This window comes from Bos indicus x Bos taurus, chromosome 4 (assembly GCF_003369695.1).
Source record: "Bos indicus x Bos taurus breed Angus x Brahman F1 hybrid chromosome 4, Bos_hybrid_MaternalHap_v2.0, whole genome shotgun sequence".
NCBI classification, from domain to species: domain Eukaryota; kingdom Metazoa; phylum Chordata; class Mammalia; order Artiodactyla; family Bovidae; genus Bos; species Bos indicus x Bos taurus.
The window spans coordinates 57,679,258-57,698,664 of record NC_040079.1 but is presented as its reverse complement, the minus strand read 5'-3'; the positions used below and the strand labels follow the sequence as shown (position 1 = coordinate 57,698,664).

Genomic DNA, 19,407 nt, shown 5'->3' with positions numbered 1-19,407 from the left:
TTTAATCGGATGCGCTTTTCCCCTGGTGGGAATGGAAGAAAGGAGCTGAGATAGGAAGGCAGTGCTATCAGTAACTATTTAATGCATCCCTAAGGCATTCTCCAGGACCTACCTGGGTGACTTCCTGGGTGACATCCCTCTTGGGGCTCTCCTGTTAAGCACGCTCCCCTTGGCCCCCCTCATAGCATGCTGATGCTGCCAGAAGGGGTGACTTCCTGGGTGACATCCCTCGTGGGGCTCTCCTGTTAAGCACGCTCCCCTTGGCCCCTTCATAGCATGCTGATGCTGCCAGAAGGGGTGCTACCCGGTGCAGCGGGCCATGGCTGCCTTGGTGCTGAGAGATCTCAGGCTTGGGCTCAGTGTCAGCACTAATCAGGGCTCTTGGTCATTTCCCTTTGAGTGAGAGGAGTCTAACTTCCAGATGAACTGAGTTAGCCTGCTTAATTATGGAGGAGATAGAGACCAATAAATAACCACCAAAGTGCTTATTGAGTACTTTCTGTGCATGTCTGCATTTACTTTTCCAGCAATGGGATCACACAACACTTTTTTTTATAAATACTTTTTGTCTTTTAAGAATATTTAAAACCATCTTCCTAAATCATCTTTTTTCAACAGCATCATTTTTTATGGCAGTAATACAATCTGCCATTGTTTATTTAGTTCATCTTTTATGGTAATTTTGGTTGTTTTCAACTTTTAAAATATCCTAAAGCTTCAGTAAACATTCTTGAAGCAAAATCTTTACAAATATCCATGTTTTTTTTTAAACTCTAAATTTGTGGATGGGGATACACATATACTTATGTTTTTTTAAACTGTAAATTTGTGGATGTGGAACTATTTAGTTCAACAGAATATAGGCTTTAATGATTTTGGTACATGTTGCCAAAATGCTTTTTAGATAGGATTTATTAATGAAAATTACCATGGGCAGTGTTTTTAAAAATGCCTGTTTCTCTGCATCCTTGCTAATTTAATGGCTAAAAAAATTAAGATCATGTGATGTGTTTTGTTCATTGCTATATATTTGTGTATGTACATGTATATTTTCAGTGCTATGTATTAAATGCACTTTCACTTTTTAAAATAATTGCTTATTCATGCCCTTTGTCTATATTTTTATTGACATTTTGTAAGAGCTCATTATATGCAGGAAGTTAATACTATGCTATACGGATATGACATTTTCTCCAGCTTTTTGTTTGCCCTTTAGCTTTGTACAGTATGATGTGAATGTATTTTTTCTTGTCAGAGCTATCATGTCTATGAATCTTTTAGATTTATGTTTTTTATTCATTCATATATGTAAAAAAAAACTTATTCTTAATTGTTATAATTATGTTTTTGAGATTTACAGTTTTAATTTATATGAAATTTGTTTGAATACTCAGTTTTGGGGCAGGAATCTAACCTTTTATTTTTTCAAAATGGTCTTCTATGTAACCCAGCACTTGGGTGAGTAGTCCATCTTCTGCCTGCTTCTCTTATTATTTCCAAAATTATTATACACATATGCTTTCAACTACTTTTGGACTTGCTGTTCAGTGTTACCTTAGGTTGAGGTCCTGAGAAATAGGCTTTAAGATGGAGATCTGTACCTGAAGTATATAGGGGAATACCCTTGAGGGCAATATCTGAAGGGGGATGAAAGAATTAGGAGGAGGCAGGCGGAGGAGTTGAGCTGTGATCCGGTCATAGCAGAGGCCTCAGCCAATCTCTGGGGAAGCTCTGGAACTGGGATGACCCTACAGAGTTGTCCTACCTGAAGCAAGGGCCTCTGACCTTTATATTCCCCCCTGTTGACTAGTTATGGCTGCAGTTACCCTTGGGGAGGGTGACCTTTAGTGAATTTACTCTCTACTGCAGAGGGTAGTTCCCAGAGAGAAACCCAGCTGAGGGTTGTCAGCCACCACCCCTCCCCACTGCTCAGGGAATGAGTGCCTCAGCCCCGAAGAGAGACCTGTGGCATTCCACTGCCTCTGCCATAGTTACTTTGATCTGTCTGACTATTCTTGTGCCAGCATCACACTATTTTAATTATATAAGTAGCAAATTTTATTATCTGTTAGGACATTTTCTTCAGTTATCTCCGTTTTGTCTTTTCCATATAACACATCTCAGTAGGCACTTGAGATCTTGCTTAGCTTTGTTTTATGTTTATGAATTAATTTGAGGAAGAATTCACATCTTGAAAAATTAAATCTGTTCAGGAAGATAGAATATCTTTCTGTTTGTTCAACTCTTGTTTTGTATCCCTTAGTTGAATTTTATAGCTTTTGAAGATTACAGATTTGTATATCTTTTGTTATATTTTATTCTTAGCCCTGGGTGAACACATGAAGACTGACCAATGAAGAATCTACATACAGGACTGTGAAGCTCCTTTTACTAGATTTAAAGAGACCCAGATGAGAATTGTACAGGAAGGGAAAATTTGTCAATTATCAAAATGTCTCAAAAATATTCTAGTAAGGAAACTGTTGAGGATACTTTTTTCTTAAAATGTCTCCCTGTCTTTTCCTATTAGGTAATCTTAGCCAGCTGGTACAGGATTTATACCAAAATAATGGATTTGATTGGTATTCAAACCAAGATATGTTGGACAGTTACCAGAGGAGAAGGACTCAGCCCTATTGAAAGCTGTGAAGGCAAGTTTCCATGATATTGTCCTGTTGTCTGTTGCAGTATAATAAATTTACGGCAAACTTAGTGGTTTTTATTATGTTTATGGTTTCTGCTAGTAGGGAATTTGGGCGGGATATAGAATGGTTGGTTTGTTTCTGCGATGTCAGAGGACTCTGCTAGACTCAAATGGCTGGGAACACTGGAATTAACTTGGAGCTACTTCACTTACATTCTGGCTGCTTGACTGGGGTACCTGCAAGGCTGAGCCCAGCTGAGCCTCACTGGAACACCTACAAGTGCCCTTTTCATGCATCTTGTGCTTCTGTATTAGTATCTCAGGGTAGTTAGGCTTCTCATGTGGTTGCTCAGGGCTCCAAGTTGGATACTGCATGGCCTCTTCCATATGGCTTCTGCCATGGTCTGCTGAAGCAGTCACAAGCCCAGCCAGACTTAAAAGCAGGGGCACAGACCCCAGACCTCTACAGGAGGAGTATCCATGAATTTGCAGCCCTGTTTCATAACCACTACAGCTACTTCTCTGGTCTTACCTATGTTTCACATTAGTGTCGTGTGTTCATATGGGAGCCAAGGCAACCATTAAAAGTATCTGGCAACCATTTTCAAAATAGTCACATTTTAATGTGAATTGTCGGACACATAAAGTAATCTGTAGTTAAAGCATTCTTTTTTTTTTAATTTTTAAAGGATTGGGAGATCCTGCTTGCTTTTATGTTGCTGTAATTTTTATTTTAAATGGACTAATGATGGCATTGTTCTTCATATATGGCACATATTTAAGGTAAGACTACTCATTTTTAATATGTATGGTTTATACTGTATACTAGAATAGTAAGAACAGTGAGATGATTGACATAGTTCAGTTTTATGACAATGTCATTTCTAATATATCTATTAGTAGATACAAAATTATTTCCCATTTGAACGATTTCATCATTGGCATAGTCAGCCACATTTAAAATAATTTTAAAGGCTTAAGTAGAGGAGGGTGGGGATATTTGATAAATATTAAATATTCGTGGGCTTTTGTACATAAGCAGTATATATTGGTTACATAAAATATTGGGAACATAAGGGAAAGGACCATTTATTGTCAAATGGTGTTAGTGACTATTCTGCTAATTTTAAATAGAAATATAGTCTCTACAGATATTTAGTAACTGACTTCATTTACTTCATAGTTGAGCAACATTTCTAAAACTAAAAGATTAACATATTTTCTGAGTTTTGTGTTTCTATTTCTCCTTTTTTGATCCTTCCTTCTACTACTTGTTTGAATTATTTTAGCTTCAGAGTATCTTTAGAATTTTCTTTTTTGACTTCTTCCTGATTCGTTGAGGTCCAGGAGTATAGCGTATATATGTAATTTTCAGTTTGGGTTAATGCATGTGAATCTGCTATTATCCTGTTGTTTTCTTTGCTTTGAAAGTGTGGCATTTACAGTTTAATACCTCAAAGATCTCTTGCATCCTAGCTCAGTATCTGAGTATATACCAGTTGCTTGATAATATTTGTCAAATGAGGAAGCTATTAGAAGATCAACTTAAAATATATTTGCATAAAGATTTAAGATACTTTGATGCTAATATTTCTGACTTTGCTCTAAGTAAGTTCCTTGAATTATGTAATTAGGGGAGACTGAAATGAAAATTCTTGATTAAAAGATGATGTGAAAAATTTTGTTTTTGAAACAAGATACACAGAACTAACTTAACAGAAGTATCTGGTAAGCAGGAGAGGAGGCTGACTTTTGAAGGAAAGCAAAGCCAGGGTGCTTTGTCTCATGAGGAGCCAAAGTTAGATGAGTTTGGAGGGAATCTATTCATTTTGCTGAGTAGTACCCAGCTGTCTTTATTGCATTTGGGAAATCAGACTTTAAAAGAAGTTAAAACATGGAACATGACATTCTTACTAAATTGCTAACCTATAGTTATACTGTTTTTTTAATTGAAAGAAGAATTTCTAAACACTAAAAGTAAGCATGCTGTATCATTTTCTTATAATGCTTACGATGACAATTATTTCAAAGGTTGAAGACACAATATCTGCTGCAGAGAATGTGAGGCTCTGGTTTTGGCTGAGGGATTCTTGGTGCTTTGGGCCCTGGCCAGAGATTTTTCAGTCTGCAGAGAGCAGTGTTCTCCCTCCATGTTCATTTGTTCAGTCTGCACCTGGAGTGCATACTAAGTGGTCTCTTTTTGAGACCGCATGTTTGGGTTCTGAGAGCATGTTGGTGGGGTGAGGTTGGAGATGGCAGCGGTGGTGGGCGTGTGTCAGTACGAGATAGACAGCAAGGATAAAGTGCTTTCAGTTCTGGAGGCAGGAGAAATTTGTTCTGTTTGGAGCAGTTGATCTAGCTCTGTCTTGGAGGATCAGAGCATTTTGGATAGGTGGAGTCGAAAAGAACCCTGGGGAGAAGCAAAGGTGGACATTTTGGGATAGGGAGGGGGTAGAAAGAAGATCAGTTTTCCTGGGATACAAATGACTGAGGAGGCATTGTGGAAGATCAGATTGGAGCAAAGAGTTGGGCTGGTTGATGAATGAGCTTAATGCCAGACTGGTTGGAAACCTCTTCCAAAGCAAGTGAAGGAAATCAGAAATGTGACCAATAGAGGGACAAGATTCAAAGCTGAGCTATGAACTCATGTGACCTTTGACAGTCACCTCACCCCAGAGTCAGCCAGTGACTGCTTCAGTAGTCTGTCAAACAGGAGGGCGTTACCTCGTAGGGGATTTTAAGATCAGTTTAGTGAGTTGGGACCAGCAATTCCTACTTACGTGAAAAAAAAAATGAATAATAGGAATATGAATATATTGTATATTCATATATTATATATATGTGGTATATATGGTATTTTATAAAGTATGGTATGTGTTATTATTCATATTTGTTATTCATATATATTCAAATACGAATAATAACACGTACCATACTTTATAAAATAGGTGTTATTTAGAGAAACTTCTGTTTGTTGCTTATTGTATATATGTATATACATGTATGTGTGCTGAGTTGTGGTGTAAAGTCTTATTTCTTACTGTTGTTTTAGGCTAAAAAAAAAAATCTGTAGACCACTCACTGGTTGGGGCAGCAGGAGGGAGTGACTTTACCTTAAGGGGATTTGGGTCTTTCCGAATAGCTGTCTCTGGTTCTTCTCCCAGCTCTGAGCACCGCGTCCTGTTTCAGCCGCACCCATTTTACTGCTCTGAGCCCAGCCGGCCCCCTTGGTGTTGTCTGACTCTTGTACCTGGTGGCCGACCCTCTGGAGCTATGCTTGGGTAAAGAGACCACACTGGTGTCACACATTTTCATTTCCCTGCACAATCTCTGTAGTCCTGTCCAAACACATCCTAATGTCTAGACTCTTCCTAGCCTCACCATCCCCAGATGAGCACTGTGGAGTCACTTCTGTTCTCTTGGCAGTTGTACTGCACCCTGGGGGCCCAGGTGTGTAAATTATACTCCAGCAGGGACCGTGGTTTATATTACGGTGAATCAAGTCTTCCATCACTTTTTCTATCATTTTTTTTTCCTTCCGTTTTTAAATGTTCTTGACATGAATATTTTTAGAAGTCTCAGATTACTAGGTAGTTCTTACTGTTTTCTTCCCTGGTTGTTAGGTTTGCCATCCTTCTAATTTTATAAAGTGGGATAAAGCTGCAGACTTCTTAACATGTGGGTTAAGAATAAAGAGGAGGATGTCTTCAATTGAATTTAGAATCTGTTTATAAAAACTATGTTTCTATTGAGAAATGAAAGTTGAAATTTTTTGAGCAGATTAGAAATTTATAGGCAAATTGAGTATGATGTTTTTAAATCCAGAAGTGTCTTAAAATAATACCTGTGTTAAGTTTTCTGAAGTCAAGTAAGCCAGTTCATTTCAGCAGAAATGGAAGTGGAAGGGAAAACAAAACATACACAAACAATGAAATGGGGCTGGGCTGCCAAGCTCTGACTTGAGGAGATGAAGTAAGACATTTTTGCAAACACGACCTATTCATAATATACCTTTTTGTCTGGAATTCTCAGTGTTTTAGTATTTCTTCAAAACACCTATTGTTAGTTATTTTCTACAAGCTGTGTTGTTAAGTCATAGTTACAGTTATGTATTTCATAAGATAATCTGATATTTCTCAGCTGCAGACTAACAGTTTCTGGGGGCCAGTTTCTCAAGACCCCTCATGTCTCCGTTCTGCAGGGAGGTTGGAACATGTGAGAGTAGTTAACAGGCAGTTAGGAAAGTCCTCATTGCTTCTTGGGGAAATTCATTCATTCCTGAGAGATGGAATTCTCTTATTGATAAATGCCAAAAGCTTTTCTTGTTGGACCTGAAGGGCAGATGTCATGCAAGTAATATTAATCCTTTTCTTCTTTGTTGTTTGATTTTAGTATTATTCTGGAAATTGAGATTGTTAAGTAAGAATAGATTGGATGGTACATATAACTATTTATTCACCCTGAAGTTATGGTTTGCTGGTAAATGTTTAACAGCCAGCTCTCTGGAAAAAAAATACATATTAAACAAATTTATTATAAATTTTATTGATATAAAAGATGTATACAAATAATAAGAGAGTTTCTAAACAGGATTTCTTTTTTCTAAATAGCTCACCAGAAATACTCTGACTAGTTCAAATAAAAGAGGGATGTGGTCCTGGGATACAGAGGTATTGTGGAATTAGGGAACAGGAAACCAACTATTTGGGCCTCATAAAAACTGAAACTGGGAATTTGAAAGGCCTTTTACCCAAGGAGGCCTAGCCTCTCCATATCACCTCACTCTCCTTTTCACTCCTGTTGGACTTGTCTGTCTCTATTACTTCTCTGATAGAGGTGTCTGTCTGGGGGTGTGTGTGTCTGTCTGGGTGTGTGTGTGTGTGCTCCAGAAGTACATCTGTTTCACAAGTTTGTTGGGTTTAATCATTTTGCCTTCCTTTGAAATTTAGAGGAATTCAAAACAAACCTTGAATGTTTCTATTAGTGGAAAACTAATATAGGACAGAATTAGCCCTGAAAGAGGGATGTCCCTTAGAAGATGTGTTTTTATTTTAGGGCTCATCCCCCTGTTGGTTTTATAGAGTTCGAAGGAGTTATTCTTTATTTGTCACTACCCTTCAGTCTGTCTGTTTTTCGATTCCTTCCCTTCTGCCAAGGAACATCTCTTCATTTTCCTTTCAGAGGACAAAATGGAAACAAGATTTTTTGATTGGACTACTGCTTGGGTGTCCTTGTCACCCCCAGTCTAAGCTGTAAAACTCCTATTCCTTCCTCTACTGCAATCTGGTCGCACCAGTGGTGAGAATGTGGTCCCATCCACCTGTACCACCAGCCCCTTCTATGGAGATTATCTGGCAGCCAGGCCAAGCCATTCTTTTGTCTGGTTTTAGTCTAAGGATGGTAAAATAATGACATGAAGCCATTCAAGGTTTTCACAGAGAAATGCGATGCCCAGCACTTTTGTGCTTAGTTTTTTCTTTCGTCTCTCACTGATGATTATGGCTGCCACCATCTTAGAGTTTCTGTAGAGAGGTACAGAAACTGTAGCTGAAGGATGGATAAAAATCCTTTCCCCACAGTTAATAAGACAAGAAATAGAATCATTACAGCACCTAATTTTGAGTAAGATTTTTAGATCATGTCATAGAATCTTTGAGTCCTTTTCTATTCAGTGTTCTCCAGGGTGCCCAGAAAATACCTCTTCTTGGTTTTGAGGCTCCTTCAGCATTTGGCTTTCCATTCTAGATTAAGCATCATCTGAGTAGATCTGTAGAAAACAGTGTTGTTGCTGCTGCTGCTGCTGCTGCTACATTGCTTTAGTAGTGTCCGACTCGGTGCAACCCCATAGACGGCAGCCCACCAGGCTCCCCCGTCCCTGGGACTCTCCAGGCAAGAACACTGGAGTGGGTTGCCATTTCCTTCTCCAGTGCATGAAAGTGAAAAGTGAAAGTGAAGTCGCTCAGTTGTGTCCAACTCTTCGCGACCCCATGGACTGCAGCCCACCAGGCTCCTCGGTCCATGGGATTTTCCAGGCAAGAGCACTGGAGTGGGTGCCATCGCCTTCTCCGAGAAAACAGTGAGCAGTGAGTAAAGTTGACTCTGAGTCCACCTGTGCTGCCTGTTACCTCTCCAGACCCTGCTGTCTCCCTGGGCTTTTGTTTGTTGTTCTCCATGGAAAATACTTTTACTGAACTTTTCTTTTAGGGCTTTATAAGAAACAGTTATATGAAACCCCTTATTTTATGTTTCATGCATCTCTGTGATTATCTACTATAGTATAGTACCCACTATCCTCGCTTAAAAAATAATACAATGTAGTATTTTATTTCCTTTGGTGATGAATAAGAATGTCTGTTTTCATGTTACCTGGAAAATTTTTATGATTGTTTTACTTATAGTTCTTTCTCCAGAGAAAATCAGCAAGTTCCCAAATAAGTTTATTCAGCTTTTTTTTTTTATCCTATTCTACAGCTGGGTATGAGACTTACTAGAGTGATTTTAAAGTTAATTGTCATTTTCTGTGTTGGCTTTTGTGATGAAATGAAGCACCAGTCCGTTGCCCTGTCTGTCCCCATCGCCCATCCGTTTCTTTGTCCAGAGAAATGACTTTCAGACAGTGGTCCATATTTATGTTGTTAAGACCAAATAAATATTGCGCACTGCTTAGTCGAGTGCTGTGCTCTGTGCTTGGCCCACTAAGTCGTGTCTGACTCTTTGTGACCCCGTGGAACGCAGCCTGCCAGGATCTTCTGTCCATGGAATTTTCCAGGCAAGAATACTGCAGTGGGATGCCATTTCCTCCTCCAGAGGATCTTCCCAACCCAGGGATCAAACCTGCATCTCTTGTGTCTCTTGCATTGGCAGGCAGATTCTTTACTGCTGTCCCTCCTGGGAAGCCCTGAGTCTAGTGGGGTAAATAATTGTTTATGTGGAAACATTTTTTTTCTTGTAGTTAAGAGTCATCTATTATTTTGTTTTCCTTCACTTTTTGTATACCAATTAATTATAAACCACAAGTAAGCTGTAAAATAATTTATATGTTGCCAAATATATAAAATTCACCATTTCAGTTTTCCCACTCCTAAACCTTGGGGCCTCTCTCCTGGAACCCTATGTCTTTTGGTTCCACACTATACTGGTCACTAGTTTGACTGGTTTTAGAAAAGTTCATTTGGGTTTTTCCTTAAAAACCTGAATAAACTTTTTGGCCAACTCAGTACTTTAGTTTTCTTCAGACTTTATTCCACTGTCTTCTAAGATTCACTATGGCTTTTCAAAAGTTAGGTGCTGTTCTGCCATCAATTCCTTTTGTACCTGGTTCATTTTTTCTCTGGCAGCTTTTGGATTCTTTTTTCCATGTCTTAAGTAAAGGTCATGATGTAGTAGATTTTGTTTCATTCTTTATATCAGATATTCTAAAGGCTTTGTTCCTCTGGACATGTGCATTCTTCTGGGGAAAACTTTCTATATTATTTCTTTGATGACTTTCTCTTCTCCATTGTCTCTCTTTTCCTCAAAATCCTATTGTTTGGATAGGGGACTCTTGGATTGAAATATAATTTTCTGTTTTTTTTTCCCCTCTCCCTTATTTTACCTGTTATGTTTTACTGTAGTTTCTATGAAATTTCCAGCTCTTCTAAAGAGTTTTGAGCTTCAAGTTTTATTTTGTTTTTTGCATTGTCTCTCACCTGAAGATCCTCCTTCAATTTGTATTGTGAGAAAAGCCTGGCCATTCTTTTGTAGACCATAGCTACTCATCAGAAAATGCCTTTCTTTCACATGAGGAACCAACCAGTCACAGAGTGCAAAGAAAATCCTCTTTCGGTTTTGTGTTCTTCTGTTGTCTTCCTTGGCCATTGGAGACTCATAGTGGCTTCCTTGATACTAGAATTTTTTTTTTTTTTAACTACTTTATTTCTAAATAGGTTCCAGACACTTTGAGGACCTGGAAGATTAGTCTGTATGTCAGACCTCCCTTTTAATTTTGCTTAATGCCCTCCTTTCTTCCCCTGTAGCTCAGCTGGTAAACAATTCGCCTGCAATGTGGGAGACCTGGACTCAATCCCTGGGTTGGGAAGATCCCCCAGAGAAGGGAACGGCTACCCACTCCAGTGTCCTGACCTGGAGAATTACATGGACTGTATAGTCCATGGGGTCACAAAGAGTTGGATACAACTGAGCGACTTTCACTTTCTGTCCTGAAGTGAATAGTCACAGTTAATATAACCAATTTTCGTACATGTCCTTCTCATGACCCAACCCAAGTCACCTATGAACTGACACAGTGGTTTTTTTTTTTTTTTTTTTTCTTTTTAGGCTCTGTGGCAGAACTAAGTTTTTATATCAAGATTTTACTTCTCCCTAGCCCTTCACCTGTTCTAAGGAAAAGTTGAATTTCTTATCCTTTATGCTAATTTTGCTTTCATTATTTTACTTGACTTTTTTGTTCTTCATTAATAAATCAGCATTTACTGTTTACACAGGCTGGATTTTTGGTTAAAAACGTGTCTTAAATAGGCTGTGAATTGTATCAGCTCAAACTTTTCCAGCTCCATGTTTTTTTGTTTTTGTTTTCTTTTCAAATGTTCTATTAGCTTGGTGGGCTAGCACATCTTTAATCATTTGGTATAACAGTTGTATATGAATATTTAAAAGATAAGTATTTCTCTTCAGCATGCATAAATTGATGAAAGTTATTAGTTGAAAATATTGGAGTCTTTTCTACAAACTCTGCCTCCTCTTGTGTCATTATCTCAGCAAATGACACTAACCACACTGTTTGTTGCCCAAGTCTGAGCCTGAGAAGATATCCATGACTGTCCCCTTTTGCTACCTCTGATGTCCTAGTAGTCACAAAATCCCATTGGTTTCTTTCTTCAGAATATCTCTGGCATCCCTGTACTTCTTTCTTTGTCCCCCAGCATTCTGTCTCCCTGGGATAGTCCGACATTCTCTCTCTCTCTCTCTCTCTCTCTCTCTGGGACCCCCAGCATCACTCTTTACTAGGATACCATGGTTTTCTCTCGTAGGCATCTCTCTTCCTAGAATCTCTTCTTCTGCCATCAGTGCTGTTCCCCACCAGGCTATTTTACTCACTGCAGTCATTGTGATTTCATTTGAGGGACTGTAACAATACAGTGCAACTGGAGCACAGGTTTTGGGGTGGAAGGAAGAATAGTGAAAGGGATCTGGAGGTATATACACAGCCAGATCCCACGCAGCATCCTAGACATGTTTAGGTGTTTGAATTTCCTCCGGAGAACAATGGAATGCCAGTGAAGGATTGAGTGGGTAGTTCGTGTTATTGTATTCATTTATTTGTAACGATGGCATAATGCAGAGAATATTGTAGGAGGAGTGAACATGGACGCACAGCCTAATGAAGCTGTGCGGGAAGGTGTTGCAGTTGTCCATGGGGAAGGGGGTGGTGGCCTGAGCTAGTTTAGTGGGGGTGGGATGGAGAGAAGTGGACGGTCTCCAAGGTATTTGGGAGGCATAGTTCATGAGGATTTGTGATTGACAGGTTTTTAAAATTTTGTTTTATAATTTTAGGACAGCACAGGTTTGCACATTGGTATAATTTTCTCCAGTGGTGCTCAGCAGAGGGTTAAGAAACTCGGTGTACCTTTGAGGTAGGAGAAAGCTGTGAATATTGGGAATGAGCTGGAGTGTTGGGAGATGACAGCTCTGAGGAGAGCATGTGAGAGAAATGAGCTCTGATGAGCAGGGTTTAATGAAGATGACAATAGAGGAGGCTGCTGGCCTCATCTCTGGGCCTAGAACTATGTAGGAGCCTGACAGAGTGACTCTCCCAGCAGAGTGAGGTTTCAAGGCAGGAGGGGAAGGAAGCATCTGGGTAAAGGCTGAGCTGATGGGGAGGAAATTGTGCATCATGGAGTGGAGGTCCCAGTACCAATGACAGGAAATGTATGTTTAACCACAAGGTTCCCCAAAATGAATGCCAGCAGTGTTCTGATTGAAGACTTTTCATGTTTTCACTTACTCTAAAGATACCTTTTGAATCTCTACCTTAGGAGAGGCTCAGTATTTGGCACTATAACCATTGCAGTGATGTATCAAGAAGTTCACAGTCTTGTAAATAAAACTCTTTTTCTTGGTCCTAGCAGACAGAGAGTTAAATTAAAAGCATTGATTATTTGCTTATAACAGAGTGGCAGGACCATGCTGAGAACTTTTCTCAGCCCTCCTGATTCTCATTCTCTTTCTCACCTTTTACTTTCTCTTTTCTTGATGTTCAAAGTATCCCTGCCCCTAAGAGAAGGTTTCCCTGGTGGATCAGTGGTAAAGAATCCGCCTGCCAAACAGTAGTTGCAGGTTCCATCCCTGGACCAGGAGGATGCCCTGGAGGAGGAAATGGCAACCCACTCCTGTATTCTTGCCTGGAGAATTTCATGGACAGAGGAGCCCTTCGGGCTACCGTCCGTGGGGTTGCAAAGAGTTGTGCACGACTTAGGGACTAAACAATTAAAAAGTTCAAGGGAGGATGCTCAGCTCTCAGTCAGGTCTGGTGGTCTAGCAGGTGCTGAGGCTTACATCTCATTAAATTTGCAACTTGAAATCCTCTCGATTGATTTGTTTCTAAATTACTCTTTCATATTCTTTTTCTTAAGCATTTACACAAGGGTAATTTAATACCAGGCTTCCCTGGTGGCTCAGCGGTAAAGAATATGCCTGCAATGCAAGAGATATGGATTTGATCCTTGGGTCGGGAAGATCCCCTGGAGAAGGAAATGGGAACCCACTCTAGTAGTCTGGCCTGGCAAACCCCATGGACAGAGGAGCCTGGCAGGCTGCAGTCCATAGGGTCGGAAAAGAGTTGGACACCGCTTAGTGAATAAACAACAACAATGATTACTTTTGTTTCTGTGTTTATTTTGAACTTTGCATGTTTCATAATTCTTTGGTATATAGAGGTAAAAACTGCAATGATTAACAGAGCCTACCAAAATGTGATGACTGGTTTAAATCCACTTTACAGAAAGATTTGGGAAAGAAGAAAATTACAAGATTATTAAACATTAGAATTGATAAGTATTTTTAAGATTTTTTATATTCTTATCCCCTTATTTTATATCTAAGGAAATTAAGGTCCAAAAGGTTAATTGGGATGTATGAATAACTGTGGCAAATGTTTACCAAGCTTAGAATGCTTTAAAATTTGCACAATAGGAACTTTCATATTTTCTGACAGTTGGTGGTAATATTGCAGAAGAAACTTTTTTTTTTTTTAACCACTAGGGAATGCTGAAATATCAACTAATCAACTGTAATGGGAAAAAAAATTAATTTTAAATATTCTGGTTGCTACATCTTTTCTGTTTAGCAAAATAAAATGACCTATGTGATAGTCTTTAAACACCAGAGGGTAGGAAGTTAAATGCTGGGAACACTGTTTTGGATTTATTGCAAGTCATATCATTTCCTAATGATTGGAACATAGAACATTCCTTGTAGATAAGTAAGGTTTTTTCTCTGCTCTTGGCTATGCGGAGCCTCAATATACCAGAAAATCTGCCTCTCTGCCTGGTTAAGCAAAACTGTCTGTAATCAAAAGATGCTGCACTATAATCTAATTATAGGAGAACACTGTATAATTTTGAGATGGGGAAGACCTTCACAGACAAGCCAGGAAATGCAGAAGGAAAGAAGAAAAAATATTGATATTTTACTATAAAATTAGCTACATAAAGTTAAATTTTTTATTGTAGAATAAACCATAAGTTATACCAAAAGATTCTGTCACATATATAACAGTAAAAAATTTATGTCTCTAATCTTTAAATAGGGAAACAGAATCCAATAGAAAAACAGATAAGAATGTGAACAGAACAATTCACAGAAGAGTAAATGAAGAAAGCAAAATGACACAACCCACTGACATAATGCTTTGTACAAATAGGCAGGAAGAACAAATCAAAATAACAGTGAGAAAAAATCTCCACCCTTTCTATGGGCAAAATGTAAAAGGGTCTGGGCACATTGGGTTCTGTGTTATAGCGAATCAACCCCTCACACACTGGTGAGGGTGTGGACTGGAGTGGGTCTTTTGGAAAGTCCGCCTTCTTTGACTCGACAGTCTCACAGGTCTATTTGATAGAAGTAAAAACACTATTTTTTACATGTGCAAAGATATTCTTTTATCATTTAAAAAATTATAACAAGGAACTGAAAAACATCTGTATGACCAATAACAGGGAAAGGGCAGAACAAATTGCAAAGTGTTTGTACTGTGCAATGTGTGACATCTGTTGAAAAGAATGCTTTGGGTTAAATTAGGAATAACAGATTAATTAGGAAAGGAACATTTTGGAGGGATGTTAATAGTATAATAACATTAAAATATGTGTTTGTATGGTTATAGAGAAGGATTTGGAAGGATGGACACACAACAAATGTTATTGCTTATCTTTGGTGAATAGGATTGGAGGAGGGTTGCTGGCAGGAAACCATTTTTTAAAAATATATAGCTCTATGGCTTTTTGTCTTGTTAGAATATGTTCTAGTTGTTAAAATATATTTGTCTCTTTAATACCTAATATTTAAGCATCTAATTATTTAAATCCATAACTCATTCTTTTTCTTAAAGGTTTTCTTTTCAGTGGTGCTTCATTGCCGCACACAGGCTCTCTCTAGTTGCAGCGAGCAGGGCTACTCTAGTTGCAAAGGGCTCCAGAGTGTGCACGTTTCAGTAGTAGCAGGGCACGGGCTCAATTGCCTGTGGCATGTGGAATCTTCCTAGATTAGGGATCAAACCCACATCCCCTGCATTGGCAGGCAGATTCTTAACCACTGGGCCATCAGGGAAGTCCCCATAATACATTCTTAAGCTTCCTAAAGTCTCATCACTTACATTGAGCCTAGAGTTTGCCTGTTTGCTGGTCTTTTGAAGTAGCCACGCTATGCCTCTTGAGGAGAGAACCCCCAACTTCCAACCCCTGTCCTGTACCCTTTCTAGCTCCTTTATCTGCCTTTCTTATTTCTGTAATCCATCACTTCAATACTGTCTGGCCAGCATGCTGTTTCTTTGCCCCTTTATATTTCATTTGTGCTGGTCCAAGTTAATGACCAGTGGAGAAAGATCACACAGCCTTACTGTTAGTGTCTCTGTGACAATTTGTGATCTTGAACTTCTATTGATCCCTTAAAGAGGGCTCTACAGCCCTTCTGTTTTCCCTCCTTACCTCTCTCCTAAGTGCAAGTGGTATTTCAGATACCTCCTCCTCCACTTTCCTCAGACCTTTAGCACTGCTCCCTGTTCTCTTGAGCAGCAAGTGGCTCTGTGCCCTAACTCTATGGGGAAAATAGCAACTCTGTAAACTCCTTGCCACTAAACATGTAGACTCCACTTCCCTCTTGAGCCAAGGCTGACTGTCCCTATGTGCTGGGGATCCCAGCCCTTCCTGTTTGCTTCTGGGGATGTTGGGGAGGGTGTATGTTCTCGGTACATGAATTATCCCTGCCATCTCATGTATCTCCTCTGTGTTTCCTCATTCCTACACCCTGAAGAATAAACATAATGGCCTAGAATACCTGTGTCTGATTCTTTGTTGCTTTTCTGTGATATACACATATTTTTGGGTGGATAGAAGGAAGGAAGGATATCTGGGTAAAATTACAAGAAAGCAGCATGAGCTAAAGAGAACTCAAAGACCTCAAGAGTAGAGATGAAAGAAATGATGAAACAGATCTGAAAACAGCCTTCCTTTCCCTTGCTCAGATGCTTTTGGTCACGGTCAGAGTAGAATGGGGACGTAATTCACCCTTACTGAGCAAATGAAGCTTTAACTGTTGGGACTGTCAAACTACACCATTGTGGTTTCTTAGCTAGAGATATAAGCCAGATTCTTATATTTTGATGTTTGTGTTGTGTTTCCCAATTTTCTGAAAATAAACAAATGATAAAACTTAATCTGTAAACGAGTGTTTCACAAGCATGTATAAAGGTAGCTTGGAGATGGGATTTGGGAAGTACTGAATTAGTTAAATCTTTAACGTGCTAACACACTTTGTGAATTTCCAGGAGCAGGAGGCAGTATGGAGATTTCCAGCTTTCTGATCATAAAGCACTTTTCTGTACTAGCTTCCATCCTCTCTCCTGAATGTATATTATATGCAAAGAAAAATAGTTGGTACTAAAGAAGTTTAAAAAGTGAAAAAAGATCAGGTTGCATGGTGCACAGTAACATGACGAATAAGAATTTTTTATTCCTTGTCAGTTTCTGTTTTTCTGTACACTTTGAGCATGGAGAATGTTTTTTTAAAAAAACAAAACTTTTTTTTTTTTTAAACTAATGATACATTAGAGGAAATAAGCTGTTTTGTAAATAATAGAGTTCTAGTGTGGCTAAAACTTTTTGTAGTACTAGCAGATTATCATGTTATGTTATTTCAGGGTTTTATTAGGATTGACCTGATTTCTGTTACTGGAGTTACATTTTCTTATATTCTTTTCCAGCGGCAGCCGTTTAGGAGGCTTGGTTACAGTGTTGTGCTTCTTTTTCAATCATGGAGAGGTAGGTAGTAAACAAATATTTTCAAACTGTTCGGGGGTTTTACTTCTAGAAACAATGTTTTTCACTTAAGTATTTTTAAAAATTTTAAGACATTTTACCAATACAAATTTTACCAATATAAAATATAGAAATATATAGAAATTTAAATATATATTTAAATTTCTTTAATTTCTTTAAATTTAATCTGTAGTTCAGTTCAGTTTAGTCACTCAGTCATGTCCAACTCTGCGACCCCATGAATCGCAGCACGCCAGGCCTCCCTGTCCATCACCAACTCCTGGAGTTCACTCAAACTCAGTCCATCGAGTCAGTGATGCCATCCAGCCATCTCATCCTCTGTCGTCCCCTTCTCCTCCTGCCCCCAATCCCTTCCAGCATCAGAGTCTTTTCCAGTGAGTCAACTCTTCGCATGAGGTAGCCAAAGTATTGGAGTTTCAGCTTCAGCATCAGTCCTTCCAATGAACACCCAGGACTGATTTCCTTTAGAATGGACTGGTTAGATCTCCTTGAAGTCCACGGGACTCTCAAGAGTCTTCTCCAACACCACAGTTCAAAAGCATCAATTCTTCGGCGCTCAGCTTTCTTCACAGTCCAGCTCTCACATCCATATATGACCACTGGAAAAACCATAGCCTTGACTAGACTGACCTTTGTTGGCAAAGTAATGTCTCTGCTTTTGAATATGCTATCTAGGTTGGTCATAACTTTGCTTCCAAGGAGTAAGCATCTTTTAATTTCATGTAGTAGCAGTCTTTAAAATCAGAGAAGACAATGGCAACTCACTCTGGTACTCTTGCCTGGAAAATCCCATGGATGGAGGAGCCTTGTAGGCTGCAGTCCATGGGGTCACAGAGTTGGACACGACTGAGTGACTTCCCTTTCACTTTTCACTTTCGTGCATTGGAGAAGATTGAAATGGCAACCCACTCCAGTGTTCTTGCCTGGAGAGTCCCAGGGACGGGGGAGCCTGGTGGGCTGCCGTCTATGGGGTCGCACAGAGTCGGACACTACTGAAGCGACTTAGCAGCAGCAGCAGTCTTTAAATGTTTAATCTTATTTTGATTCAAATTTTAAACACTAGCATTTATCTTAAATTTTATAACCATTGTATCTTTTGATATATCTCTTAGTGGCTTAAAGAAATAGTGGGTCTGTGTTAATTCTGTATATAATTTAAAATTGTGAAAACTCTTGTTTTAACTGTAATAAAAATAAGCTAGCCATGTATCCATTAACTTCTTGTGGGGGGTAACTTTTTGATGTAGGAGCTATTGTATATGTTTCTATTTTAATGCATTTATATTAAACTTTGTTATACTTTTAAGGGTCCTTTGAAGAATGTTTTATTGTATCTATAAATTTGTGCATGTATCCAAGTTCTTTCTAAAGAGAATAACGTTGTAAAAAGCATAGACTCTGCATCCAGGCTACCCGTGTTCAAATCCTGACTCTGCCATTTAGTGACTAAGTGACCTGGGCAAGCCCTTTAATCTCACCCACCCTAGTTTTCTCTTTGTAAATGGGCATAATAATGTTATCCATCTCATTGGATTATTGCGAGATTAAATGAGCTCATATTTGTAATGTGTCTCGAACAATGTTTGACACATAGTTGCTGCTAAGTAAGTATTAGCTGTGTAATTGTATTATTATTGGTAACATTTTAGGTTAAATGTTAATATAAATTCAAGATGCCAATGAAATCCTTCCACTAACTTAATTATAATTGTAAATGAATTTCTAGTAATATATATGTATATGTTTGGTTTTCTTTCATGAAAGTTTTCTATGAGGGGAACTCTCATATAAAAGGTCAGGTTGTTTTGTGTGAAGTAACTTAATCCTTTTAAGTGTTTCTACACTGTCTACAATATTTGAATATATACATGTTACAAAGCTTTGAGGGTAGTCATACAAAAACTAAACTGTAGACTCAGGGTTGAACTTACTTTTCTTATCATTTAGTGGATTACTAGTGAAACTTAAACTAGCACATGCGTAGTATTTAAAATCACAGAAATTTAAAGCTAGAGTGACTTTATAGATTAGAGTTATTTGACAATTGATTGCAACATGACATCAATTAATTAATTTGGTCTGAAGTTTAAACAAAGAAATAAAAGAATTATTTGGCTCTTTTTGACTGTGGATGCTGCTTAGTGCCTTGGTGTGGACCATAAAACATTTGGAAGCACAGATCTGTGAGAATGCCCTAAGAAATAGGAAATA

General features: G+C 38.7%; 1 protein-coding gene across 1 annotated transcript in view; it reads left to right on the top strand.

Moving 5' to 3' along the window:
- The window catches only part of DPY19L1 (dpy-19 like C-mannosyltransferase 1), a 92,920-nt gene that overhangs the window by 21,868 nt on the left and 51,645 nt on the right, over window positions 1-19,407 (top strand). The window contains exons 5-7 of the mRNA XM_027539509.1: window positions 2,531-2,651; window positions 3,334-3,427; window positions 17,121-17,178. Of these exons, the coding sequence (XP_027395310.1) occupies window positions 2,531-2,651; window positions 3,334-3,427; window positions 17,121-17,178 (273 nt within the window). The remainder of the gene's footprint in view (window positions 1-2,530; window positions 2,652-3,333; window positions 3,428-17,120; window positions 17,179-19,407) is intronic.